Genomic DNA, 20,021 nt, shown 5'->3' on the forward strand with positions numbered 1-20,021 from the left:
ACTTTTTTCCACATTGCAAAACACCAGTTTTCAGTATTTTCCACAAAGTCTCTAGTGGGTGCTGATCTTGGTTCAAACCAATTATGTTGATCTGCTGGACCTTCGTCTTCATCCAATAAAGCTACCACTTCAGCATTATCATCCTCAAACTCTTTGAACGCTTTGCAAAACTTTTGACTGAGCATCTCTTCCACTTTCTTTACATCTCTGCCATCGATTTTAAGGTTTTCAATAGTTTTCATCATTGCTGTAAGTTGAGATAGTTTAACCTCTTCTAGCTCCAATAAGCCGGCTGATTCTGTCTTCCGAAGCTTTTTCAGTGGGCTTTGGCGCCCTCTTGTGGTTAGAATCGGCCATGGCAATTGCGCCGTCTTGCTACACAAAGTCGCCTACATTTGCTTCAAAACGGTCCGTTTTTTCTTCATGAGCTAATGTCAAACAACGTCTCTAAGTATGCACCAATCTTCCCGAGATAGCCGTTCTCTTATACGTCACACGAGCCACGTTAGCTAGCTTAAGCCGGTTAGGTAGGATGCAGCATTTCCATACCGAAGGACTGTCGGACGCGGGCCGAGCTCAGACAGAAAAAGTCGACTTGAGGCTTCGTGGACCTCTTGATCCGTGAACAATCCTTCCGCCGCTTCGGTTGGCAGATTAACGAAACATTGACCCGAAGACACGGTCGGGAGGTGAACGTTTCGTTCATCTGCCGGCTACAGATCTTGAGATCGTTTTTCACGTGACCTGCATTCGTTTAGTAGAGGAAACAGTTACCTTATTCCCTTTCGCGTGACCGCTGTTTTTAGTATAGAAACGTGAATTATATTCGTTCACAAGTCATAATGACTGGTTTTGTTATTTTCACTTTACATTTACACTTGCAGTTTAGTGCAGTGTAATTGTTTGCCGTCATAATTGAATGCTAGTGTGAAAATAAATGATCACTTCAAATCATCCAGACTGTCATGATACATTATTTTAATGCAGGAATTTATCTTATCTTGTTTCTACTTCGTTGCCAGGCCCTCCTCCTTTTTGTTTCTACAAGAGCGTGTGGATTCCGCCTTTGCCTGTGCACCTTTTGTCTCGCATTAGTTTATTTTCCTAGTAAAAGATTCCAAACCTGGAAAGAAGTTTTTGTTGCCTTATTGCTCTGCAAGTCCTGACCCCTCACAACGACATACCTAAGAATGTTTCTTTTGTTGTGGAATATTTCATTGTAACTAGTTCAGGAGAAGAAAATGATTTGTTTCTGGGTTTATCTAATAAAACAGTCTTGATGAATGATCAAAGTTGTAAAAGTAAATTTATTGCTTGCAAGCAGGAGGTCAAATACACAAGCAGGTATTACAGTGCTCTGTGAAGATGGCGTCTCCAAGCAGTCACAGCACGAAGCTTTAATACGCACACAAGGAGGTTGAACACAGTGGCAGGTGGTCTGAGTTTCCACTGAAACTTCCACCGACAAATATAAAACTACTAACAAAGCCGCCGGAAAACGACCTCGGTGACAATTGGTTAACTTCAAGATGGGGTAGCAGTTCCTTTTTCTGAGAGTCTGTGTGAGAGCATGTTGACCCGCCTGTTACGTCCCCTGTTCTGTGTATAGGTATGTGTTCTGTTTCGTCTGTGTGTGTGTATGTGTTCGTACAGGTGGTACTGATCATCCATGATCTCCGTTCATCTTGGCTCCACCCACTCTCGTTACCTGGTTCAGCTGTTTCCACTCATCTCCAATCCCATCATGCCCTTCTGTCAGTATATGTACCCCTGTGTTTGTTTCACCCAGGGGGGTGTCACTCTGGTTGTGTGTATGTGAGTGCTGGTGTATGGTAGTTATTTAGTTCTGGTGATTTGGTGTACTGTGTATTCAATTAATTGTTTTTTTCTTTTGTTCTTTTTCTTACAGGGGGATGAGGAGTAGTTTAGCCCTGCTCCGGAGTTTACATACCTGCACGTAGGGTCACTCCTGTCTAACGACACTAGCTACGCCTGGCTGGGCCACCTACTGTAAGCTTGGTTAGGGCGCCTTGTTAGTGTGCCAGTTAGTGGTTTTCGTTGGGAGATAGGACAGGTAAGGGGGTGGGAGGCATTTTGTTCTTTTCTTTGCTTTGGTACCGCCAGCCCTCCTCATTTTCCTTGTTAACAGCGCTTAAATAAAAGCCTGCTTACCCCAACTTCAGGTGATGTTTGTTTTCTTGCACCTACGACGCCATACCCGTTTACTGGTCACAGGACGTCCTCGGGCAGTGGCGTGAATCCCACTCCCCTCCTGGGGAGTCAGAACGTAACACCGCCCTTCTTCATACACAGCCGCAAACGGAAACTGCGTCATTCTGCTTTACACACGTTAAACTTTAATACAGACAATTATCACACTTTTAGCATAAGACTGTTATAACATGTTTTACCATTACACTTTACCTGGGGAAATATGACAGGAGATGTTGTGTGAGAGGACCGGTATCTGCTGAATATTCTGCTAGCAGATAGTAAGAAGGCCATTATAAAGAGATGCACAGGACAGAACCACCAACACTAGAGACATGGTGGAAAAGACATGAATCGAACAATATTGGTCTGTTAAATGTTCGTTTGGACCCTCGAGGAGGCATTACTTCTTTTTTCTCGTCCCGGGTGGAAAAAATTAATCAAAAGAGTCAACTGGCTCAAATTTAAAAATCAAAAGTATTTAACTAAACAAAGTGAAAAGGAATACAATTACAAAGTGAAAATGTGACAATGCGAATAATGAAATATTTCGCAAAAATATAGATAATTCTCGTCTAATGTGACTTATCAAAGCGACTGCAGGAAAATTCTACCAGTTCTTTCCTTGTGTGACGACTTGAAGAGACAGTGAAGATTAATTTGTTTTATTTTTGTAACCACGGCACTTCCTGTATCTAGTTTCTCACCCTTCGTTTCTCCCCACAGCTGAGTTTAGTTTGCAATCACCTCCACCTGTATTTAAGCCTCAGTTCCCCACTTGTCTGTGTCAGGTTATCTTTTGTCTTTCCTAGAGGTGCATGTTTGTAGTTTGAAATTCCCAGTGCTGATTTTGGTAATCTTGTTTTTACTTCGTTGCCAGGCTCTCTTCCTTTTTGTTTCTACCAGAGCGTGTGGATTCTGCCTTTGCCTGTGCACCCTTTGTCTTGCATTAGTTTATTTTCCTAGTAAAAGATTCCAAACCTGGAAAGAAGTTTCTGTTGCCTTATTGCTCTCCACCTGAGTCAAAGTCCTGACCCCTCACACCTTGGGTTAGTCCTTTGAAAACTCCCAGAGAGTGTTTTTTGGGTGCATTTGAATATCATTGGCTTCTCCTTCAAACGTGTCTATTCCTGGATTGTCTGCTGCTGTAACCCAAAACCTCTCTATCTAATCTTTCCCTCACATTCCAATACATTCAATGCAGATACATTTGGCTTTATGCCTCAATGAGTGCATATAACATATGCATAGTTTATCTTCATCTTATAACTACACTTTAATTACAACACACCATAAATAATCACACTTCATCATAAGGTTTAACACAGTTTGAGTGGTCCAATACTCAAGATATTTTCAAGTTGCTCCTCTGCTACCTGACAGGAGAAACAAACTCTCAAAAAACCCTCTTTGGGGAGAAAATAGGGGGAAAACCATAAAGGACGGCAATTAGCATCCATCCCCAGGTTTTAACATCACATTGTGACAGAACGTTGATGTGTACAGTGTTTATACGATTTGCATGACTATACATTGTTATTTGATTCATATTCCATTCACTTCATCTACCATGCTAATGTAATAACTAATACCTAACATCACACAAACTACAATTCCACACTAAACATTACTACATGTATTATAATTTCTACCACTAGGTGTACACTTCTACTTAAATTCCTAACAAAACCCACAAAAAAGGAACCCAAGAGGAGCAATGTCGTGACATGTGGGAGAAATGGAAGATGTTGCACACATCAACGATTTTATATATATATATATATACACACACGTCATGATAAAAAGAAATAAAACAGAAAATCTGCCCAATGATTCCTCCATTATTTGCCTACATAAACATAGAGCTATTAATCTCCTTGATTTCAGATTTATCCAAATCTAGAGATAAAGCATTTGGTATTTACTATAATTTTAGAAATGGAGGCGGGAGATGACAAAACACTTACCTGAGCTAAAGAAACATTATTGGGACTAGAGGGAAATATGACAGACTGTGAGCTGCATGACATTTTATTTGATGAACTCATGTAAACTTCCAAAATGTCAAATAATTTATCAATAGAAGTTCAGGAAAGGGAAGATTTAGATCCTAATGCTCATTGCTGAAAGTTGAAAGAAGATTGAAAAGAAGTCATGCGCAGTTTGTAAGTAATTAAGGCATTTGAGATATGTTTGCAAATTAGCTGCATTTTTAGCTTGAGTTCACTCAACCAAAAATGTCAAACTAATTCACCTCCCCAGAAACAAAATACATCAGCTTTGCCGCTATGAGGGCAGCAGCCCAGCTCTCCTCAGCGCCTTGTCCACACTGGGAATCAGTTTTTCTTGGAAGTCCCACAGTCGCTTGTCCTCATTCAGCTGCTTGAGCGTCAACGACCCACGCAGAGCCACTCGGACATGAATGATTCGACAAACGTCCATGGCAGGGGTGTCAAACTCAATTGAACAGGGGGCCAAAATTCAAAACACACTTCAGGTCACGGGCCGAACAGAATAAACATTTATTGAACACACTAAAACTAAAAGTTTCTTTTAACATAAATATAAATACAAACAGACAGGAATGTTATTCTGCAATAAATAAACTTAAACTTAACTTAACTTAAAATATCTTGCTCTCCATAAAAATATATCCAGTCAAAATTATACAAGTTAGAAATATGAACATGCTGCAAAAAAACGCCTGAAAAAATAAAATAAAAATTGTGACAGTGCTTGCGCTTTAAGTAAACTTTAAAATAACAAATCAAAACATTTGAGTTTCTTTGCTTTTGTCATTTTATTTAAAAAAAACTGATTTTACTCTCCATAAAAATATCAGAAATTTTCAGAAATAACAAATAACGATGCAAAACATTCAGTTTTCTTTGCTCTTATGCCATTTTATCAGAGCTAGATGCTTTGCATCTTTTTTTGGCAACAAGTTGGTTTATGTTTTTCGTGAGGTCCCGTGTTGTGGAGACTCAGGATGGACTGAAGGTTCATCAGTGAGACGACTCCTGTGTGCCGTTTTGTTTGTCTTCATCACTGAGAACAGCTTCTCACAGATATGTGCTACCAAACACGCACAAGGTTCGAGCCGCATGTAGACGGAGCTGGGACATTGCTGCGGGACTGGAGTGAATAAACAGTGTCTTTGTCTTTAGTGTCCCATCACACTGCAGCTAAATCAGCTGAATCTGCACAGGTGCAGTTTCCACGTCGACGGCAAATGGGTTGCGAAACCACTCAAAATATTTTTTTTGTTCCTCAAAATCACCAAAGCGCCGTGCGAACTCCGTGCGCAGTGCGCTCAGTTTATCAGCAAAGTGCGTATTTGGGAACACCGTTGTGCCGCATTACTTGGCAACAGGGAAAGTGGGGCAAGTTGCACTGGTGCATTTGTGTCTCCCATAAAATCAGCTTCACTTGAAATGCCTTCACTGCGTCATACATGTCAGTGATCATGCGGTCACGTCCCTGGAGCTGGAGGTTTAAGGCATTGAGACGTGCGGTTATGTCAGCCAGAAACGCCACGAAAAGCGCTCGGCAAGGCAGCTGAAGCGCTGCATTATGGGATCTGTAGTTTATTTTGTTATCAGCGCTTCATATTGTCGGGCCATTAGTAACAATAATATAAAATGATCTCGCGGGCCAGATATAATTGCATGCCGGGCCGGATATGGCCCGCGGGCCTTGAGTTTGACATATATGGTCCATGGGAACCTTCAACTGTTGTCCAGAACTCTTGAGCACTTCATGCACTGAAGTCCACTCCACCAACCTGTGATGCACATACACACAAAAGGCTTTGATTGGACTTTCCTTTCCAACAGGCTGACCACATGTATTGAGACTTCTCACTACATGAGTGAAGCTAAACTTATTTTTTATTTAACAAGAGCACAGAGTTGGTCCTGAATGAGTGTCAGCCTACCTCGGCTGAACGATCATCTTGTGCGGGTGGTATGACTGGCTGTCGGGGTCCTCCCTGTAGATGTGCTCCAGAATATTAACGCCCGGCACCTCGTTCCACTGAGGCAGGTGAAACCTTCCACTCGGCTCAAAATGTTTCTTCGGGAAGATGTGGTTCTCAATAAGGTACACACCTGTCTATATAATGGAATACACCACAAGATGTGGAGAGAATATAAATATGGATCAATATCAAATATAATCTTACAGTACGAGTAATATTTTACAAATGGACACCAGAACAATCTCACATTTGGATGCTGTTGTTGGAGGACGTCCATCAGAGATGTGAGGTTGTTGTGTTTGTAAGGCATTATGATCTCGTCGATGTCGTTCAACAGCACGTAGCGTGAGCGGTCCATGGATCTGTAAATACATTCATTAAGTGTGGTCAACTGGCCGAAGTAGTGCACATCCCCTCCGCTCCGTGAGAAGAGCCAACCAGGCGATGGATTCAGGTGCTGGTCGATGGGCCAGGGCACCATCTCCACGAAGCCCTCCTTGCTGTAGATCTGCAGCAGGCGATCGAGATCGGGGCCGCAGCTGGTGTTATAGATCACCACCCTGTCCACACCCAGTAACCTGTGGCCAGTTGAGGAAAAAAGGGTCCAATTTATTACTGTCCACACACACTGCTGAGTACATCACAGTGACTGAGCCACTGCTGCACATGCAACAAGACCATTTTACCATTTATCTTTGGCCTTCGTCTACAACGTAATGTCTGTTGTTAAACAGAATGCAAAGTGTGCTGTGCTGACCTGTACATCTCCAGGGTCTGTGCAAACTGAAGCACGTTGTTGTAGTCTCCAAACAGGTTGGAGATGCAAACTGTGAAGTTAAACTGCAACTTCTCTTTTTCCTTCCCATTGGATCTCTTATTTCTTATAGGAAGCCAGGGTTGGTCAACTAGCCGGTCCTTTCCTGGCTGAGTCAAGAGATTGACATGTGTGGCGTTGCAGTTTTGGGGAATCTGACACATGACATCCGTAGTGACGTAGGGGAAACCAAAGTTGTCCGAGTGTTGTAAAATTGTTCCAGGAGTTGTACTTGATAACTGGCCTGCACAGCAGAAAACACAGTGCAGTTTTTGGATGGAGTCTCTCTTGAATATTCCAATGATGCGTACGTCCAAGCCATTCACTCTCTGGTCCATGTAGGCCGACACCAGCAAGTGCTTGGTGTTGTTGAGCGGGGTGATGCTTTGCTCAGAGATTTGCCAGGGGCAAGTGTTCGGAGCCCGGTGCGGCAGTGGGATTATTCTGCCTGTCCTGGGTGTTCTCACCGTGACGCAGAGCATGAAGATGAGGACAACAATGAAGAGGAAGAAGCACTTCTCTCTGATTCGTTTTGGTTTTTCCATCTAGCCAGAAACGTCACAGATTCCCAACCTGAGGCAGAATACGGTTTCAGAAGACACATTTGAGGAACAAAGTTAACATGCATACTTTATCGAGACCTCCTGAAGCGGTGAGAATGTGAACATGTTTTTTTTAAAACAAGGATTTTTGAGACCGAAGTGGCGCTGGTACTAAAAGCACAGGTGCTGGACGCCCGCCTCTGGATATTCCTGGATATTGGATTTCTCGGGTTGATAGACAACACAAAGTTAGCCAGCTTGTTGCCAGGAATATCCAGTCCCTTAGCCAGACTTCTTTTGCACACGGCTCTGTAGTCTGTTCTGAATCTTAGATGTAGGCACGCCCCCTGATTTGCAGATAAGAACGTGAAATGTAAAACGGCATTATGAAATAAGTCTCTGGAAATGAAAAGTGGCATCATGAAATACATTTATTAAATAATTAAACGTATTTAATATGTATGTATTTATTGCCTCATTTATTTATTTCATGATGTATTTCAAATGCATATTTTATGTATTTATTCATTTATTTAATTTTTGACTAAAACGGCATTCCATATTACAGTGCGGGTGTTTATGCTCGGGTGTTTTAACTTGACATTTAGATAAACTGGTCGGACATATCTGCTTCTCCAATTTCACACTCTGTAGCTGTGTCTCAAATTCGCTAGGCTGCATCCTTAAGTGATCCAGTGACTTTATGCCATGTAACCTCAGTTTTCATTCACATTGATGACAGTTAAGGTAACACGAAGTGCGTAATTAAAAATACTCACAAAAATATTGGACCTTTAGCCTTATCGTAGGATCCCTCGCGACGGAGGACACGCGGGCAAAGAGAAGGATAAGCGGTAATGTTTGCGCCACTGTTAGTCGTCTGCGGATGAGCCTTCAAAACGAGTCGCACCTGGGCATCGCGTGTGTTTCCGCATGCATCGGGTTTCCGCGAGCATCGGGTTTCCGCATGATTCTTTTATAAAAGCACATCAAAAGAATTTATAACAAAAGACTTTTGAATGTCAGACGAAGAATCCAGAAATTCCCGATCTTTGAGAGCAAAACACTCGACTAGGTCTCGACTCTTCGCTGTCCTTGCGCCGAAATGGTGGAACGAGCTCTCTGAAGACACCAGGACCGCAGAGAGCCTTCACATCTTCCGCCGCAAACTAAAGACACACCTCTTCAGACTCTACCTCGACTAAAGACTAACAAATTGTAGCACTTAAATTGTACTTGCAACGTCACTCATCTATAGCAAATTGTAAATTGGCTTATTTGAGGAAATCTTGTTTCTTGTTCTCCTGAGTTTGTACCCTATGGTTGAATGCACTTATTGTACGTCGCTTTGGATAAAAGCGTCCGCTAAATGACATGTAATGTAATGTAATAAAGTACATGAGAAATATTTAAAAAGCCTTAAGGAATGCTCCCCATCTGGATGTCAAAAGTAAAAACAGTTTAGTTTGTGTTCTGTTCCTTCATCTTAACGTAAATGTACGTTACTATTACGACTACAATTAAGACTAAGAACTACTTTGACTGTTTTATTTGCTTTTCCTACTCTCATGAATGCTTAGCAAAATACCTTTTGGGTTTATTTTAATTTTAGAAAAGATGGAGCATTGGAAAATAAAATGAACTGTCTCACCGATTGAAGACTTTATCCCAATCCTTTGTTGAGTTTGATCCTCGATGTTCTCATCTCTGTTGAAGCCCCGAATAAACGCAGTGAATTGATACATTTTACAAACCGCATTCTCATGTTAGTGCATGAATTTATTATAAAACACCTGATATTAAAGAGGTTGATTTACACTAGAAGGGCATGAATTTATTGTAAACACACTTGTTATTAAAGAATGTCTGTGCAAATTATAATTCGTAACATAGCGAGAGACACCAAGTAGTTTTTATAACCACACTAGAAATATGGGGACAGAGGAGGCCTCTCAGTAAATCAAAATGGAAGCCGTGCAGGTACCATGTTGTACAAAACAACCCCTTTTGTGTAAGCTGCATCGAACTACAAAATGGACAGTTATAATAAATCAAACACCAGTATGTTTAAAAAATGAGAGGCAACTACGCCTGTGTGATGGAAAAACGTATATATAAACTGACTGTTATCCTTTGTTTGTGTGGCTCACAAGCTTAAGGCAGCAATTGTTGGCAGACCAGCTGTGAATGGCCTGTGGACTGCTGAGGCTTGTCAAGTCCTGTTTTGAGAAATATACTGTATCACAACTACTTTTATTAAATCTTTTTTATTGTAAAAAAAAAGAAAAAAAAAAGAAAAGCACTAGCAGATTTCGCTACAGAGCAAACATTTCAAACCATTCAAGTTGTGTCTTTATGCCAACCGTATTTGACCAACATAAAAATAGGACATCTCAGTGAATATGGCATCTTCTGCCTCAGATATTTGTCTGTTAGATATGAAGTCCGGAGACAGTTAGCTTAGCTTAGCATTAAGACTGGGAACAGATGGATACAGCGAGTGAAGGAATGAACGTACGATCGGGATCAAAATTGGAAGCCCGGTTGGGGACATCTGGAAGAACTCAGCCAAACAGATTTCTGGTAGATTAATTTGTCAGTTCACAAGTCAAATATCAGCGCTGCGCTTGCAAAGGCAAACAGGCCGCAGGCCGGAAGAACATTACATTTTATACTGGTTGTTGGATATAGAAGAAAAGGTTTCTATTGGCCCTAAACTGGCATCAAGGAGGAGCAGGTCCTCCCGCCGCAACACTGGATCCAATCACATACAATGTGTGGTCTCCAAATATTAATGTAAATATGACAAACAGAGCTTGAGTGTTGAATGGTGCTTGGTGTGTCTTTAAATCTCACCCTTATCAGACGTGTGTCGGCCTGGTTGGCACTGTAGGATATTAGAAACAAATTGACGATCCGGTTCATAAAATTAATAAAATGCATATAGTGTACACCAGAATACAGCCATGATTCTGAAACTGTGTAATCAATAAAGTAATGACAATATTGTAAAACCACTGTAATTCTGCAACTGTAATAGAATAATATCGATGCAGTTATGATTGTATTTGATGTAATGTAATCAACTGGAATGCATGCATGTAATACTTGCACCACAACTGATATTGACTATGGATCATTCGAAATCTGAGCTACATTGAACTCACCAGAAGACCACTCCCAGAGGTGTGGACACTGACTTTCACACCTTTAAGCAATGTTATAAATACCTGTAGGAACCATTGTTCTCGAGTTCGCTGGTGGAGGCTACAGACGGGCACTAGGGATGGTCAAAGGACTGACCTGGGGCCTGTTGGTTGCTGAGACCAGCGGCTCCTCAGCTGAGATGTTCTTTTTACCACAACGCCATCTCCTTTATTAAATACATTTGATTTTAACCTTTTGATCAGCGATGACCTCTGTCCGTCCGGCGTTTCTTCATTTTTGAACACAACAGCACTTTCTGCTTTTCCCTCTGACCTTGCACTCCTCAAGACAGTGACTCCCCAAATGAGCACCAAGAAAAACGTTTTTGATTATCACAAGCCTGGTTAGCAATGTTGTGACACAATTGTGATTGGTGTGCTAGAAAAGATTTAGTTGATCCCCAAAACCTCACCTGCTAATGCTTCTCCTTATGCAGTTTGACTCTTTGACCTAATGCACATCACATTCAGTTCATCAGACAAATAAATTCCATATCATAGAAACAGTGTGAGAATTTTTGATGATGCATTTGTGGCGTAATGGTATCTTGTCCTGCCAGCAACGCAAAGGGTGGCGTAATGGATTCTTATCCTGCCGACAACGCCACTTGGGATAGGCCCAAGACCTTTTAAAGCACACAGGTTTGTTTCACTCAGTAGGCAAGGGCTCGTGGTTCCCAGTTTACAAAAGCATTTTTATTCAATAACTATTACCATAAAATCTAACATTCATCACAAAATAAGAAAAGAAAACTAATCGCTAAGGAAAACAAACCAGAGTTCACCCAGTGATAGCACAAAAATCCAATAGGACACGACACACGAGGAAGACCACCACCACCCACACCACCGGCGCCACCACCAGCCTACAGCCGCTAGGAAGGATAACCAAAAAAAGTTTACAAGAGAATTAAACCCAAAATGTACAACACGAAACCGAAAAAGAAAATAGTTCACATAAAAATCATCCTAATCAAACAATTCACGTAATCCAAACAAAACCAAAATAAGGAAAACAAACCAAAAGAAATACAAACTAAAAGATGAACTCCTCAGTCAGCTAGAATCAAAGAACTACACAGGTCCAAGTCTGGTGCCGGCAATAGCCACGCTAGGTACGTCGCGGCGGAGACCAAACTGTGCACTTAGCAGCATTTAACAGTGCAGACAGTTACCGACAAGGTTACATGTAGCAGCAGACTAAGCTGCATGTAGCAGCAGGCAAAGTTACATTTAGCAGCAGTCAAAGCAGCAGGAAAAGCAGCAGTGGCCCCAATCAACTGATAGTGCTGTCACATCAATCACCACCTGTGGATTTCGGCCAGCTGATGAGCATTCCCTGTTTCCCAGGTCAAACCTGCACAGGGAAAGGGAAGGAGAGAAAGACCCACATGGCAGGAAGACATCTACCACCGGTTGAGAGGACCAAAGAGCAAAAAGGAGCATGGTGCACGGAGTACTTTGTCGCTACTCTGCGCAGACAGTCACCTGACCCGGAAATGATGCATCAGTGGGGCGCGAGAAGGGGGGCAGCCTTTATATACTACCGCCGCCCTAGTGGTCGGCAGGCGCAGTTAACTGTAGCAGGACAATCCTATTTCCATACTGCTACACATTTATTTTTTTTTAGCCAAATTTGCCATGTTTTGATTTTTTTTTTCTAGCTCTGTTCAGGATTCTGCGGCTGGTAGGGCCTCTTGTCCAGCGGGAACAAAAGATGCACGTTCTAAAACAACATTACATGATGCAGCCAATCAGACCTTGCCATGAGGCCACAACGTTTTGTGATGATGTAGATAATGTCGGTTCATCTAATGCATCATCTCTGCCTCGCTCAAATCAGCAGGCCCGCTTCCCTCAGCACCTTATTCAATCCGGGGAGCAGTTGTTCTGTGAAGTCTCTCAATCGGGTGTCAACGTGAAGCTGCTCCAGCGGTCGTTGTGTCGGGGTACTGATTGGGGAGTGAATGATTCGACACACATCTGGGGGAACCTTAAACATCTGTCCAATCATCTTGAGCACTTCATGTACCGAGGTCTGCTGCACCATCCTGTGACACCAAACATCGACACCATCAGACACGTGATACGTTACTGCTACAAAAGTTTTTTTTACAATGTATTATTCATTTACTATTATTAAAAAATATATATAAAATTAAAACCCCCTGAGAAGAGAAAATACACAAACAATGGTTTTAGCCCGAGGAGTCGGTCTACCTTGGCTGAACGATCATCTTGTGGGGGTGGTAAATAGTTCTGTCAGGCTCTTCCTTGTAGATCCGATCTAGGATATTAAAGCCTGGCACCCCTCTCCAACGAGGCAGGGGACCCCATTTACTTTCATTAAAGGGTTTCTTGGGAAATATATGGTTCTCAATGAGGAACACCCCCTTCTGTAAAATGTGAGTTTGGCAGGTGAAGCGTGGAGGTGGAAAAGACATGAGGCACTATAAATGATAAATAAGGTACAGGAAACTGCATTTTCATTCTGAACAAATCACCTTACATTTGGATGCTGTTGTTGAAGGACGTCCATCAGAGATGTGAGGTTGTTGTGTTTGTAAGGCATTATGATCTCGTCGATGTCGTTCAACAGCACGTAGCGTGAGCGGTCCATGGATCTGTAAATACATTCATTAAGTGTGGTCAACTGGCCGAAGTAGTGCACGTCCCCTCCGCTCTGTGAGAAGAGCCAACCAGGCGATGGATTCAGGTGCTGGTCGATGGGCCAGGGCACCATCTCCACGAAGCCCTCCTCGCTGTAGATCTGCAGCAGGCGATCGAGATCGGGGCCGCAGCTGGTGTTATAGATCACCACCCTGTCCACACCCAGTAACCTGTGGCCAGTTGAGGAAAAAAGGGTCCAATTTATTACCGTCCACACACACTGCTGAGTACATAACAGTGACTGAGCCACTGCTGCACATGCAGACGGGTTGGCCAGTTTAAGCGGGTTTTAATACCATTATACCATTTATCTTCAGCCTTTGTCTACATCATAATGTCTCCTGTTAAACAGAATGCAAAGTGTGCTGTGCTGACCTGTACATCTCCAGGGTCTGTGCAAACTGAAGCACGTTGTTGTAGTTTCCAAACAGGTTGGAGATGCAAACTGTGAAGTTAAACTGCAACTTCTCTTTCTCCTTCCCATTGGATCTCTTATTTCTTATAGGAAGCCAGGGTTGGTCAACTAGCCGGTCTTCTCCTGGCTGAGTCAAGAGATTGACATGCTTGGCGTTGCAGTTTTGGGGAATCTGACACATGACATCCGTAGTGACGTAGGGGAAACCAAAGTTGTCCGAGTGTTGTAAAATTGTTCCAGGAGTTGTACTTGATAACTTGCCTGCACAGCAAAAAACACAGTGCAGATTTTGGATGGAGTCTCTCTTGAATATTCCAATGATGCGTACGTCCAAGCCATTCACTCTCTGGTCCATGTAGGCCGACACCAGCAAGTGCTTGGTGTTGTTGAGCGGGGTGATGCTTTGCTCAGAGATTTGCCAGGGGCAAGTGTTCGGAGCCCGGTGCGGCAGTGGGATCATTCTGTACGTTCCTGGTGTTCTCACAGTGATGCAGAGGATGTAGAAGAGGATAGCAATGAAGAGGAAGATTAACTTCCCTCTGACAACTTTTGGTTTGCCCATCCAGCCACAAATGTCACCGATTCCCAACCTGAGGCAGAATTAGGAGTACGGTTCAGTGTTTCAGTGTATTAGTGTGTGTATTAGTCACCAATAGACCAACAAAATATCCATTTCTTCTAAAACTAAAAATATTCGTGTTTCTAATGCTCAGTCTTTTTATATTTTATTCAACTAAAAAGAAATAGGGAAAAGCCACGGTTTGAAATGTTTACCATCCAACATTTGCAAGTTAGCGTGCACATGTTTATTAGAACACAACTTAAAATACAGCTGGGCCGATGCAATGTTTTACGAACTAGATTACCAAACATTAGAGGAAAGCCTAAACTAACACAGGTGTGTTGAGTCGGCAAATACATCCAGAGAGCAACCATGAGATCTAGGGCTGGGCTTCATTGTCTGAGCTCGATTTGATTTTCAATGATGGTCCTTGTTTTTTGGGATGAAAATGTTGTCGTTTTGAATAACTGTAACATACAGTTTAATGTTCATCCCTTGCATGTAGATTAACAGTGAATGCCGTCATATAAGCAGCTACTGTAACTCAACAGCATAATTCAGTATTTTTTGTGAAGAGGTGGATGTTTGCTTCTCTCCCCAAGATCAGTAACTTATTACAATAGAATATCTTTATAACTCAAAATGCTCATTGCCTAAAAGTCATTTTTGAGTGAAAAGACGTGAATGACTCTTCCTGAAATTTACATCGGATTATCCAAGGTAAAACTATGTTTATCACTCAAAATTGAAAGTGTTCAGTATTTGTTTTTCTTCATGATTATTAAAATGCTAAAATGTCAGATAATCTTTAATTTGGTACGTTACATTGCATTAGGTTTATAATATTGGCAGAGCAAACTCTGTAATGTTAACTAGAGCTCAATTATCTTAAAAAGGCTAGCTAGCTAACAGCAGCTTAGTACCTTACCTGTGTTTAGCTGAGCCATCACAGAACTCACTGGGGAACCACAAACAATTATCGAAAGGGGACCAGAAATTAACAACATGTGTCGACAAAATGATTAACAATTGAGGTAATGCCAATGGTGACAACATGTGCGTTCTCCCAGGAGCAACATTGAAATCAAATCAAAGTCTTTCTTAGTCCACCCGGGTCTTGCACATCTTAGCCTCATTACTTTACCTTATATGATCAACAAGTCTGTTAATTTAAGCTGTATTGTGTTCTATTATTGTCGTGTTTACCTCAAACACATGACTTATATGAAGAGGAAATGCACCTTTGCTATATTTCACTAAAGCGAGGGGATAATGTGCATTTGGGGAAAGACTTGCACTGATCTGTCAGTGTATGCAAGGCACGTTCACAGCGACACAGTGCTGCTGTTAAATGTGTTCATCCTGGATGTCATAGAACTTTTAGGGAGCTCAGAAAATGCGGTACTGCATTTTCTTTGAAATCTGTTGCGAAAAAAATTGCAACATAACCCCATTTCTTTGTCCCCCAACTCTACCATCTGCTGAGTCGGAGCTCTGAAGACATTGTAGACTTTCCCAAACACGTTGGCCAAGAGGAAGAGGCCAACTTTTGACTGGCACCTTACAATTGATGGCAATGCATAACAAGGCTAAAGACATTCATACAGTTCATCTGGATGTTAAAAGTTTCCATTTCCAATAAACTCACGGGAGAAAGGTCATGCAGCAAAACCAGATTATCTGTATTTCCGGTTCAAAACAGTATCTTCTCTTTACTGTATCCAAAAGCCATTGAAGTCTGTTTTAAAAATAAGTGATTTCAATACTCAATACTGATCCTGTTATTGCTCAGTCTGCATGCACAAAAATGCCTATGACTAGTGCACAATAGAGCAGTTTACTGAAGGGCTACTCTGTCCTCCGATGTCATTGTTTTTTTTACAATGTATCCTCAATGTGAAGCATGATGTGGTACTGTGACAGTGGTCTAATAACCTGGTGGTGTGAGGTTTTCTGACTATTGTGATGTCACGAGAGGCTGGGTCTTGGAAGGGAGATACGTTCACCGGCGATGGCTCCGTCTGCTGGTGGAGTTAGGAACTCCACCCCATAAAAGGCATCCCCCATCACACACCGTTGAGGAAGAAGAGACGATCTGCAGATTGGGCCCGCTGCAGAAGAGCAGACCAAGACAGAAGGGCCGTTTCTCAATATGCGTTCTTGTGTGGACTTTTGTTCTCGTGGACTCGTGAAACGTCATCAGTCACAGCCCGAGTACTGTTCCAATTCTCAAGTCCGCATCTGGCCGAGAACGGTCATAATACCCGGATGTGACTCGCCCCGCCCATTTTACCGGGCATGCATCGAAGCAGGCTCGTCTGTTCTTGTGAGAGACATATATCCCAGAATGCATTTCACCTCAGCAAGCTGCGATGGCAGATGAGATACTTGCGTGCGTAAACAAAGACCGCCTACTGTGGTGACGTCATCAAGTCAGCTGCTGTTCCAATTGCGGAAATGTCCGTTCTCCGTTCTCCCGTACCCGTGAGTCAGGACTCCCGAGTCTGTCTCCCGAGTCTATTCTCGCGGGAACGCGAGTCCGTTCTCGCCGTCATAGGTATTGAGAAACGTCCAAGGATTCCCGGAGGCAGGAGAGATCGGGAGGACGGTGTTTTCTCCTTAAAGAAGTGGATTTCCGTTTCCCCTCCAAGGTCAAGACATTAGTGAAGTTTTACCGGCGAGGATCGACCGAAGCCCGAGTTACCCCCTGTTTTGACTGTTTTCTGTTTAATCCGAGGGACGTAAATTAAAACCTTTTGTTTACATTTTGAACCCGGTGTCCTCGCACTATTTGAACTACCCCGGAGAGAGCGGCGGCGCCTCTCGTGACATCACACTATATATACATATATATATATATATATACACATCCAATTTTCTACGTCTCCTTCATCTACAAGTTTTGAACGTATCGTTTTGAAATCAGATCTGCTTTAATGAGGAAGTTCTCCCATTCTTGAAGGAATGTCTTCAATTTAAAGCCACCAGAAACCTCTCGATTAACAGAAGACAGAGCAACCAAGGGCTTAATAACAATGACATTCCCCCACCTCACATATTCCTCCTCAGACTGGACATCGTGCAAAACAAAACAAAAACTAAGTTTACTTCTTGTAATGGTGGCCCAACTGACTATTTATATTCCATAACAGCAAAACAGCACTCTTTTCTCTGCAAGAGAAACTATTAAAAAAGTACAAACACCTTGATTGATCTTTAAAAAAAAAAAAAAGAATCAACCTGCGCTTGAGTGTAAGGATGCTGTCATAGGACAAAGTAAAATGAGTAATTACTAGGCCACGTATGGAGATTCGAGCACCTCACGTTTACAAATTATTTTTCTATGGTGTAATTTTTTATTATAGACTCAACAGATTTTAGAAGGATACAAATATAACAGTAGGCAGTGGAAGGTACATTTTCTCAAGTACAGAACTCAAGTTGTATTTAGGAGGTACCTTTCTATACTACTTTTTAACAATACTTAGAAGTATTGTACTTTAACCTTCACTGCACCTATTTAAGCAAAAAAAAGAAAAATAATTTGCGTTCTGTGTAGCGAATAATTGATTTTTGCAGGACGGGTAAATTATTACTTTGTCCTTGGTGACTGGCAGTAACAGTTGAAAATCAAGTGGTAAAAAGGTCAATGTCCAACATTATAATATAAAGACACCTTTGCAGGAAATTAGACTTGAGATTGCAAACATTTTTAATATGACCACGTGACTTTAGCATTGATTCACGAGCACTGAGCGAAATGACACTCGCTGTTATTATAACCTGTTCCAATTTTATTTTAGGACTTAAAAAAATGAAATGTGTCATGAACACTGCACAATATTAACGGAATACCAAAGCGTTTCACAGTGACTGACGTTACGCCACGTCACTACAGTTGCCTAAACCAGTGTTTTTCAACCAGTGTGCTCCACTGCCTGGGTGGCGGTACGCAGCGTAATTAATAGGCAGATTTGCTGAGGCGACAATTTAAAAAAGTGAGATTTAAGGCTGGCGCATGCTTCTGCGTTTGCGTCGACGCACTCGTTTCAATTCATGGTTCTGCGTGTGTTGCAGAGTAATTCACCTCCAGAACAACAGGCGGAGTGACGTGTTTTGTTGAAGACGACCTAGAGAGTCACGTCTATTTATTTATTTGTTTATTTATTTATTTATCATAGACTTTATTGCCCCGTGCATCGCCACTGCTGCTTTTCATCGCGGACACATTTGTCCCGTATTTTCCTCCACAACTTTGTGCACCTCTCGACCGGAAAACCGGCGCTTGCGGCGATCTCCCTCCGTGAATCCAACCCGCTTCTACAACCCGCCAATGACGGCTTGTATAAGATATCATATTTACGCATTTCTTCCGACAAAAGTTCTTAAATCTGATCCGTTTCTCTCGTAAACATTCTTCGTTTTAATAATGGTGCTACTGGGCTATGAAAGCGCAAATGTGAGACTCCGTAAAGGACGTAGTTAACAGACCAATCGCAGCCTGGTGCGCTGCAGGAAGCTGCGTCGCAGAAAAATGGCTCGACACACGCAAGGACGGAAGGAGGTGTGAAAAGCGACGCAAGGGACAACGCAGAAGCATAAACTAGGCTTAAGAGATACCTGGGCATAAAGCCTGTGCCATCTTGGCATTAGGATGATGCTAAGTTTAATAAAACACAACAAATAGAACACGCGTTTCTCTGATTTCTTAGAGTATATTATGCTCATGCTGAAACTATGTTTGGGATTGATATTCATATCATTTCCGGTTGTTGGTGTGCCGTGAGAGTTTTTCTGTCTTATGTGTGCCTCGACGCAAAAAAAGGTTGAAAAACACTGGCCTAAACTATCATCAATGCGAATGATAACACGAATTGCGTAATTAAAAATACTCACAAAAATATTGAACCTTTAGTCTTCTTATCGTAGGATCGCTCGCGGGCAAGGAGAGGGATGAGCTGTAATGTTTGCGCCACTGTTCGTCCTCTGCGGATGAGCCTTCAAAACGAGTCACACCTGTGCATCGCGTGTGCGACCGATGCAATGTTTTATGGTAAAGTAATGCACCCGACGTGCGGCGCGTGCACAGCGCATACAGGGTTTACGGTAAAGTACCGGAGCAGCTCTGAGGGGATCACGCGGAAACCCGATGCAAGTAACAAAAGCCACTTTTGAATCTCAGACGAAAAATCCACAGAAATCCCCATTCTTTGGGATAATAAAAGTACATGATAAATAAATCAAAATTATTTTATTAAGTTGTATACATTTGCCTTATAAGGAATAATCCCCGTCTGGATGTCAAAGTAAAAACGTTTAGTTTTAGTTTACTTTAAGATGAAGGACCAGAACACAAATGTAAGAACGACTTTGACATATATATATATATATATATATATATATATATATATATAAAATATATATATATATTTTATATATATATATATATATTTTTTTTTTATATATATTTTTTTTATATATATATATATATATTTATTATACACACACACACACACACACTTTGATAGAAAGACCACATCGAGGAATGTAACATTAATAAATACAGCTTTTCAAATAACCACAATGAGAAAAATGAAGTAAATACGTATGTTTTTTCTCTTT

At 41.8% G+C, this 20,021-nt stretch overlaps 2 protein-coding genes across 3 annotated transcripts in view; both read right to left on the bottom strand.

Moving 5' to 3' along the window:
* LOC120833004 (uncharacterized) overlaps positions 1–19,392 on the bottom strand; it is a 44,612-nt gene extending 25,220 nt beyond the window's left edge. Inside the window, exon 1 of the mRNA XM_078090046.1 lies at positions 19,296–19,392. The gene's annotated coding sequence lies outside the window, so the exon portion shown is untranslated. The remainder of the gene's footprint in view (positions 1–19,295) is intronic.
* On the bottom strand, positions 4,227–8,712 carry LOC120832463 (beta-1,4-galactosyltransferase galt-1). Of its 2 annotated transcripts, none has more exons than XM_078090044.1 (5): positions 8,326–8,712; positions 6,948–7,577; positions 6,438–6,768; positions 6,149–6,320; positions 4,227–5,995 (listed from the first exon to the last, which is right to left on the bottom strand). In XM_078090044.1, exons 2-4 carry the CDS (start codon positions 7,547–7,549, stop codon positions 6,162–6,164), a joined length of 1,092 nt encoding a protein of 363 aa, XP_077946170.1. In that variant the 5' UTR covers positions 7,550–7,577; positions 8,326–8,712; the 3' UTR covers positions 4,227–5,995; positions 6,149–6,161. The 2 variants fall into 2 exon arrangements, with proteins under 2 accessions (XP_077946170.1, XP_077946169.1); XM_078090043.1 differs by having other exon boundaries at positions 6,149–6,324.
* Positions 19,393–20,021: the final 629 nt, after the last annotated feature.

Source organism: Gasterosteus aculeatus, chromosome 15, assembly GCF_964276395.1.
Source record: "Gasterosteus aculeatus chromosome 15, fGasAcu3.hap1.1, whole genome shotgun sequence".
Taxonomy (NCBI): Eukaryota; Metazoa; Chordata; class Actinopteri; order Perciformes; family Gasterosteidae; genus Gasterosteus; species Gasterosteus aculeatus.

What these genes read in the sequence shown, in the direction of transcription:
- LOC120832463 (XM_078090043.1), bottom strand. Translation starts at nt 7,549, where the DNA reads ATGGAAAAACCAAAACGAATCAGAGAGAAGTGCTTCTTCCTCTTCATT. An exon ending in TCCAACAACAGCATCCAAAT is followed by an intron (nt 6,325 to 6,437) that starts GTGAGATTGTTC and finishes TCCATTATATAG; the next exon opens with ACAGGTGTGTACCTTATTGA. An exon ending in AAGATGATCGTTCAGCCGAG is followed by an intron (nt 5,996 to 6,148) that starts GTAGGCTGACAC and finishes TGTGCATCACAG; the next exon opens with GTTGGTGGAGTGGACTTCAG.